At 43.5% G+C, this 8,800-nt stretch overlaps 1 protein-coding gene across 1 annotated transcript in view; it reads right to left on the bottom strand.

Moving 5' to 3' along the window:
- Positions 1-207: 207 nt before the first annotated feature.
- shroom4 (shroom family member 4) overlaps positions 208-8,800 on the bottom strand; it is a 97,345-nt gene continuing 88,752 nt past the window's right edge. The window contains exons 7-12 of the mRNA XM_005752656.1: positions 7,535-8,220; positions 5,981-6,110; positions 5,776-5,877; positions 3,987-4,157; positions 3,718-3,860; positions 208-3,200 (exon numbers count right to left, since the gene is read on the bottom strand). Coding sequence (XP_005752713.1) covers positions 3,044-3,200; positions 3,718-3,860; positions 3,987-4,157; positions 5,776-5,877; positions 5,981-6,110; positions 7,535-8,220 — 1,389 coding nt within the window. The 3' untranslated portion in view covers positions 208-3,043. The remainder of the gene's footprint in view (positions 3,201-3,717; positions 3,861-3,986; positions 4,158-5,775; positions 5,878-5,980; positions 6,111-7,534; positions 8,221-8,800) is intronic.

Raw genomic sequence — 8,800 nt, 5'->3', positions numbered from 1 at the left:
TCAGGAGAACTCCCCAGATCCCGCAGAGCTGCTGAATGACTCCCCCTCGTCATCAGTCAACCTCCATTTACCCCGAGCCGTATTTCGTCCAACCACATTTGAAGAATGGCCGCACCCCGAGAGGAAAACGCATTTCAGCACCGGACAAGTTGATATAAAGAGAGCTTTTACCCATGAGGGCATAAATCACAGCAGGAGACCCAAAGCTGGTTTAAAATATCATTATTATTATTTATGGTACTTTTTCCTCAGATGAGTGTTTTTGCAGTTATAAAACAGGCCTTTTCAGTAATGCATGTTACAAAAAGAGACAAAAAATGGTTTGTATTAAATCAAAATGACAGATGGAAACATGAACAGAAGAATTATTCTCTTTCTCAGGTCCAATAAGCAACTTTCTGTCCCTCTCCTTTCAAATCAGTACATTTCCAGTCAATTTATAGAGCAGGAATACATTTAATATGTACAAAACATGGGAGTAACACAGTTTTGAGTTTAACTGGACATCTTAAGAAAATGAAATGATAATGGAATAAAATGTAGGTTTGTTCTTTGTTTCAGTTGATCAATAATTACATGATCAAACAGATTGGACCAAAGCGTTTCAGAGCCGTTTCATTTCCCTTCAGCATCACTTTCCTTAGAAATCTTTGGAATGGGGTTTGCTCTTCTAGTTTTGAATTTGTATTTATTCAGACAGGCAGGTCTGGACTCCTTTCTGAGGTTTAGGCCAGCAGAAAAAGCTTGGATTTGGATTTTGGCAACAAATCCCAAATTACAAGACAGAAGTTGTTTTAAAGTTTAATGGAGGGTTGTAACAATAAACAATTAACTAGAAGTTCTTCTCTCTTTCAGGAAAGCTGAATTCTCTCCATTTTGTCAACAAAAACCACAAAATTCAGTTTTAAAACGGGCTGTATCTGCTCTCTAGATAAAATGTAGATGAGAAAACTGACACTACATATATCAATCTACTTCCAAGAGCATGTTAGCTTAGCTTATCTTAGCAGAAAGACTTGAAACAATGGAAAACTGCATTTTGTTTGTTTAATGTGTACAAACTGCACTTTAAAGCTCAATATTTAACACATTGTATCTAGGTTGGTTATTTATGGTTTATTTTGTGTTTTTTGTGGTTAACCTAAAAGTTATAACAAAACCAAAACAAGCTAAAACAATTATGTTAAGTAGCTAGGTCTTTACACTTTTGTTCCAGTATCAATTGTGATACTTACCTTATGTTTTTATAATAATTGGTGTTTAACATTTACTTTATGACTCACTGATTAGATTGGTTTTGTTTAATTTGAGCTGAACTTTAAAACAAGGCTAAAATAAACAACTTAAAACAATTAGCCGCTAAATCCTAAATACCAAGATGCTAGCTCCATTAGCATCAAGAGGTAGAGCTTTAAAACACTGCAGTTTTCACACTTTCAATCCTTTGTTTATGGATTAATGAACAAAATACAATGTGTTAATTATTTAATTTTGCTGGCAGAAAAAGAGTCGGGCTTGTCATCAATGCTAAACTAAGCTAACTGGCTGCTAGATGTAGCCTTATATATTCTGAAAGGGTTTGACAGGGTTTGAATCTTCTTATCAAAAATAGCCAAAATTTATACAACATTTGGGACTCGAATATAAATTTTAGGGCAAAAATGGTGGACTTAAAAACATTTTTAAAACTTTACAGTTGCTTGAACAAGCTTATTGGACAGAAAAAATGAAAAGGGATACACAAAGTTTAGTTTAACACAAACCAAACACTGGATTCATCCACTGCCAAACTATACAGTAAACTTCAACTCCTTCCGGTCTTCTTTCTCATCTTTTACAACCTATTCCAGTCATTTCAAATATCAAAACCGCTATATACATTATAAACACGCATCTTCTGTACATAACGGTCACTCCGTGGCAGAACAAGTCAGTGAAGTGTCAAACTCCACACAGTAACACATGTTTACAGCCACAGACATTACAGTAAAAAGAATATAAAGTGATATGACAATATGATGCTTAGATAAAACAGTATATGTGTTGCTGAAGGCTGTAGAAATGACATGTTTAGCTGTTAATAATCCTGCAAATGGCATTTCACAATATTGGCTTTAGTGTGGTTAAGGTAAGCACCAAAAAAATCCTTTAATTCTCTGAACCAGGAGATTTAAATACATTAAAAACAACAACAACAAAGTGAGCAGCGTCTTAGTGACACATTCAACAAGCAAAAATGTCTTTGGCAGCGTGGCGCGATACTGGTTAGAGGACAATAAATGTTACAGTACGTGGTTCATAACGTGAAGCAGAGGGTACAACATTTTCTCACGTGTCCGTTCGGTCCACGAGAAGCCGCTCACTATGAATCTTCACCAGCTGTTTCACTCACAGATCGCCCCCCATTTCCAACACTGAGCATGCTCTGTGCTCTCAGATCGCATATCCTGGAGATTAATTGTTGATATGTTTTGGTAGATCTTTAGATTTATCCATCCACTGCAGTCTGTAGTTAATGATAATAACAGTCTTTTTTTCCCCCCGTCTTTTTTCATTTTGACATCTTGGACTCGTGCCTCTCTCCTGGTCTCTGTTGTTGAGAGACCTCCATTCCTTCTCACCTACTTAGAGCCTTGCAGGGTGCTGATTCAGCTGTTTGTGTTGGACCTGAATTCTCTGCGTACAGGTCTGCTAATCCTTAAAAAAGCAGTTCGAGGTGCTAAATGTGAAGCTACATGAAGACTTCAGAAATCTGTGAGGCAGTCAGTTTTAGACAAGGAGACGATTTCGCTATCTGCAGATGGAGCCAGCCCAGTTATTTCCAAGTTAATCAGCTCCTAGCAATGGTTTCATACTTGGTCTCAAAACAAGTGATGCAGTTTTCCTTCAAAATAAGAGCGGAGGTTCACGATGAAAATTGATCAGGATGGCATCCTTTTCTCAGACAGATGAAATCGTAATCACCAAATCTCCTTTTCTTCATATCCAAGTAAAGTCTACAAAAAAACCCTTCCTTCTTCTCCGCTTTCAAGCTTTGTTGTTCCTAATATTGTCCATATCCCATCGACATGCCCATGCCCAGCCCCAGCCCCAGTCCCAGGCTCTCCCTCAGCCCCCTCAGCTGCTCTTCTCCCAGTCGGATCTTGTCCTCCAGCTGCCGCTGCTCCACCAGCAAGGCGGCCTTCATCTTCACAAAGTGGCTGCCGAAGGGAAAAACACAAAAAACCCACAGTGAATATTGTTAAGATGTTTGGGGTAGAATGTTGAGCTTTGATACTTTGATTTATGGAGTTAACATGCTTTAGTGTCTGTTACATGCTGCCCTTCAACACAAGAAAATGTATTGAGCTCAGCTTATATTTAGTGAAGATTCCCATGGTTTGCACGAGCTCAGGTGCATGCTCAGAGACAACCCCACTGAAAACCCAGGTCATAACACACATTATGCACATGAGCCAGACTTTTTAGAGATATCTGGCTTCCTGGCTTCCCTTGGCGACCTGGATACGGTCTGGCGTGATACTTTAGACCATCTCCACTGGATTTTCAAAGGTCCAGAGAGAACTCACCGGCGCTGCAGGATCTGTGACACTTTCCAGTCTCTAGATGAACCCATTCCAGAACTCCTGATTACACTCTTACAAAGTAAAGTGAGCTCTCACCAGAACTCTCCACCGGTGGGTTTGTTTATGTTGCCACACTGGGCATATATCCCACCTGTAGTCTCTGTGCTGCTCTGGAGAGAGGCAGCGGGCCAGCACGCGGCTCACAGCCTGCTCTCTGCGGTCTACGTGGTCCTTCAGGTCCTGAGCCTCGGACAGCTGCCTCATGAGCTGACGCTTTTTCTCCAGCAGGGGGAGCTGCAGTGCAGAGAGCGAGGGAGAGGGAGAATAGAGGTATTTTAAAAACAAAGCCCGATGCACTACAAGTCCACTCTGTCTACATCTGCTCTTGTCCTCGTTTCTCTCCACCCTCATCACCCTCACCCTCTCGTGGTGCTCCGTATCAGGGTCCAGTGTGTCCAGCGTGGTCTCCACCCTTAGCAGCCTCCCGGACAGCGACAGCAGCAAGCTCACCACCTTGTCCAGATCGCCGATGAACATGCGGAACTTGTCCACCTCGTTGGGCTTGCACACGGAGACCACCATGCTCTCCACCTGGGAGCAAACAGGAAGAGCAGATTTACTGTAAGTCAGTGACGTGATGGACAGAGCTGATGAAACACAGAGCTGATGCAGTGGATGTGAAACCTTACCCAGCATCAACACGCTTCTTCATTCTGCATCCATAAGATGCTATTAAAAAAATAACTGCCATGAACTTTTCAAATAAACCTGTCTGGTTTTTGTAGCCTCCTATTGGTTAGAAAATCCAACACAATGTGCTAAGTGAAGAAAAAAACCTAGCAGGCTGAACACTATTAGCTTTAAAGGTCCCCACACTCTTACACTCATATTTGCACTGTTCATTCGTGTTTCTTAAACACTTCCTTAAAAGTCTTCTCCTTTAGGGTTTGTCACAGTGGCTCATTTTCCTCCATGAAACCCTATCCTTACCATCCTCCTCTGTCACACCAACCATCTGCACGTCCTCCTTCACTATCCATAAACATTCTCGGTGGCCTTCCTCTTTTCTTAGTATTTAAACTCTACCTCCACTCCCTGCATGCTTACCTATCCACCTGCCTCCGTCTCATTCACACACATGGATTCTGTCTTGCTTCCACTGACTTTTATTCCCCTCCTCTCCAAAGCATACCTCCTCCACTCCAGGATCTCTCCCACCTGTTCACGACTCTCACTACTGATCACAGCGTCGTCTGCAAACATCACAGTCCACAGAGACTCCTGCTTGTCCTCATCAGTCAATAGAAAAAGGGGCTCAGAGCCGATCACTATTATAATCCCAGTCTGTGTGATCGTTGTGTTGGTGTTGTTCCTGGATCATCATAATATGTGTCCAGGATCAACACTGCATCTGACCAATCACACTGTTATGATGTCACAGAAAACAAAAATGCTGATGACGTACACTTAGGAGGAGAGGCTGTCCGGGTCAGGCTCAGGGCGGGGGTTAGGATGCAGTTGTGCTTAAGGGTATAGTTTGGTTAACCTTAACCCCTATCACTACAATGTGATTGGTCACTTGCAATGGTGAACCTGGACCAGAATTAGTTTTTGTTTTGTTTTGTTTTTTTATCAGGAACGACACCAACATGAGGATATCAGATCGTGCATATGATCCCACCCCCACCTTGAACCCATCTGTCACTCCTATCGCACACCTCCTCGCTGTCCTCATACATGCACCACCCTCACATACTTCTCTGCCCCTCCTGACTTCCTCATGCAGGACCACAGCTCCTCTCTCTATCATATGCTTTCTCTAGATCCACAAAGACAGTGCAGCTCCTTTTGACCTTCTCTGCACTTCTCCATCAACACAAGAAAGCAAACATCACATCTGTAGTACTCTTGAAGCCAGTGAAGGCAAACTGCCGCTCACTGATGAGCACCTCCCTTCTTAACCAAGCTTCAACAGCTCTTTCATCAGCTTCGTCTCTGTGCAGTTACTGCAGCGCTACACATCACACTTCTTCTTAGCACATTAGATCTCTTGTGTTTAACCACACAAAACCATCTAAAACAAACAGCTTTGATTTAAAAAGAAAAAGGTACTTTTCTTTTAATCTGATTGAACAAGAAAAGTACAACATGTTAATAAGTTTGTTGTTCTGTGCTGACATAATGACCAGGTGAATGAGTTCGTCCTTACCTCCTCTCCCAGCTGTGCATTGGCTCTGATGTCCTCCTGCAGTCCTCTCTGAGCCTCCCTCAGCACTCCCAGCTTCTTCCGGAGGCTCTCCATCAGCTGTTTCTACACAACAGAGGAAGAACTCCTTAAAGCCCAATAACCAGGAGCGGTCCTCTCCCTTTATCTCCACCACACCCGTTCTTCAAACAGCAGTCGCATGAATTACCTTGTAGGTCAGCTCGTCATCCTTGTCGCGCTCTCTGTTATCTGTGAAGTCCTTCATCTGCGACAGGATCTGAGCCTTGGCCGTTGATGTGCTGTAATAGGACGAACAGCTGGAGCTAGCTCCTGACCGCCTGTGGAGAAGGCACCGGCAGGGGAGTTTATGTTATTCCCACAGTGATAAAAGACAAAAAGAGGTGCAAAACAGACAAAGCTGTAAAAACACGGAGATTACAGGTGCATGTAAAAGAAGTGCAATTAATTACGTGGGTTTAATGAGGCAAGACATTAACGAGCGGCATCTCGGCACAACTCGGCTCCAAAACTGTGAAACATGAAGCCAAATGAGAGGACAGTGAAGTTTGTTTTGTTTTTTCATCACTCTGTAATGCTTAGGGGAGTTCTTTTTCAACATAATGGGTTGAAATATAAAAATAAATCCATGACTTAGAATTTCACAATTACTTTAACTACGTTTTTGGGTAACTTGACCCGCTTCCACCTATACGGCTTTGTCTGGACTACAGGTAAGCTAAAATAAATGTTTTCACCGTTAAGTCAAAGAACTTTGTCAGGGTCCAATCCAGGCCTTTGGAAAGGGTCGTACGATGTTGAAATTAAAGATAAGAAGGGTACTGTGTCCGTTCACAGAGATAACAACCTGCTCCTAAACACATTCGTAACAAAAGGTGCCGTCTTTAATTATCAGTGGGAAGTATGTGGAGGCGAGTCACAAACGTCCGGTTTCTGGGAGTTTACGTCAAGGAGGATCTGATCCCAGAAAGCACAGCAGAGACTTTACTTCCCGAGTGTCCTCAGGAGGAAGAACATCCCTCTGAGACTGTTGGTTTCCTACTTCAACTCTATAGACAGCATTTTAACATACTGCTTCCACATGGGGTTTCCTTGTTGTGTGGTGGCACAGAAAAAGGTCCAGAGGGTTATCAGTGTTATCAAGGGTTAAAATGATTGGAAACTGTGAGGACCTACACAGTTCAGACAGCCTAATATCATAATCAGATCATCACAGATCTCTCCCAGCCCGGTCAGCTCCTGTTTAATCTGTGACCATCAGGTGGGGCAGAGCAATTAAAAGGGCAAACAGACTAAAAAAATGTTTTTATGCTTTCCCCCTTTTTAAATCTGTTTTTAAATCTTATATAGTTTTATATGTTTTTTAGGACTGTTGAGATTGCATTCAAAATTGCTGTACATAACACAGTGACAATAAAGACACTTCATTAAAAAAAAGTGAAGACAAAAATGAAAAACAAATGTTTCTTTGTTGATTTTTCAGTTTTAAGATTTAAAAAAAATGAACCCGTCTGTCTATGTGGTGCTAATTACCCATCATGCACCTGTGTCTGCAACTACGAACCATCTGTAAACCTAACAGAGAAGAACCAAGTCTTTTGGAAAGGTTGTGGGAAACAGAATGAGCTTAGTGATGAGAACAGTTAAGTCTTGTACAAATCAAATGGTCTGTGTAACACACACACACACGCACACACACGCACACACACGCACACACACACACACACACACTCTTCTCTCATACCTATCCAGGCTGTCTGTGCTGTGCTCTACGGGTTGTGCTTCTCTCCAGCTCTCTGTGCCCGACTCGCCCTCACTGCTCTGGGGGAAGAGCTCCTCCAGGCTCAGCCCCTCTCTGCTGCTGCTCTCCCCACCCTCCAGCTCCTCCTCCAGGGAGCTGCTCTCCGCCCTTGTCCTGCCTGACGGCGATGCCTCAGAATCCGGGAGCGTGTCGATGTCCGTCTCCAGGACCGTGACAGGGAGGGCGAAGCACGGGAGCTCGCTTGTGATGGGAATGTCCTCTCCCGGAAGCTCCTCCTCCTGGAAGTCATCGATGTCGGTCTCTAGGGGGACGTCCAGGTCAGCCTCCAGGCTGTGCTCCGGGCTCGGGCTGAGGGTCGTCTCTGATTCGGTTCCCGTTTCAAGGATCTTCTGCTGATCTTCCATCTGGAAGCCTCTGTCCGCACGAAGTTGCTCGCAGTCGGTTCGACTGGCATATCTACCGGAAGCCTCGATGACACCTCCGTTTTCTAAAATAGGAGGGGTCGCCGTGTCGCTGTGAACCCTGGGGGCTGAAGCTCTCTCCCACTCGGCTCCAGGTCTCACGCTGGGCTGCTGTTTGTAAGGTTTGACTGTAATTTTGTTGTGGTCTGGGCTGCAGCTGACGTCCGTCGCAGATGAACTACAGAGAAACAAGAGAATTAAAATAATCTGACACATCAGTAAACCAAGCACAGGAATTAGGAGTCTATTAAAATCAGTGATGGGAATAACGGCGTTACAGTTGCACGGAAGTAGCTGTCTACGTAAGTAAACTGGGTGCTACAGCTTTAAGCAGCTGCGCGCTCCCGCGTTCAGCTATCACTTTCTGCTCGACAATCACTTTCTGGCACAACACCTGTAGCTCAGGGGACAAACAAGCGCATGAGTGCTGCTGTTTGACTGAGGAAGAATAAAGTAGTCGTGGTAAGCCAATCACACGACCACTTCAAGATGACAAAAGCAACAAGGTGACATATACCAGTTTTTAAATTGTGTTGAGAGGCCACGTAAAACCAGAGTCATGATAAACAATAAATACGCGGCGGTTTTTCCTCAATAGTTTCATCATGTTTACTGTCCAAGGACCGCGCAGCAAGCACTCTCTGCTTATGAGCAAAAACAACGACAACAAAAACAGCCCGTTCGACTTGTTGGACAAATGCACCATGTCGACCAATTAAAAAATGATATGGCAAAGTGACATTTGGTTGTTTAGGAAGAGGGGGAGGGAGAGAGAGCAGAAAAAGAG

Source organism: Pundamilia nyererei, unplaced genomic scaffold (genome assembly GCF_000239375.1).
Source record: "Pundamilia nyererei isolate P.nyererei 1_Seehausen unplaced genomic scaffold, PunNye1.0 scaffold00370, whole genome shotgun sequence".
Classification (NCBI taxonomy): domain Eukaryota; kingdom Metazoa; phylum Chordata; class Actinopteri; order Cichliformes; family Cichlidae; genus Pundamilia; species Pundamilia nyererei.
The sequence above is the reverse complement of the archived record's forward strand: the minus strand, read 5'-3'. Positions and strand labels throughout refer to the sequence as shown.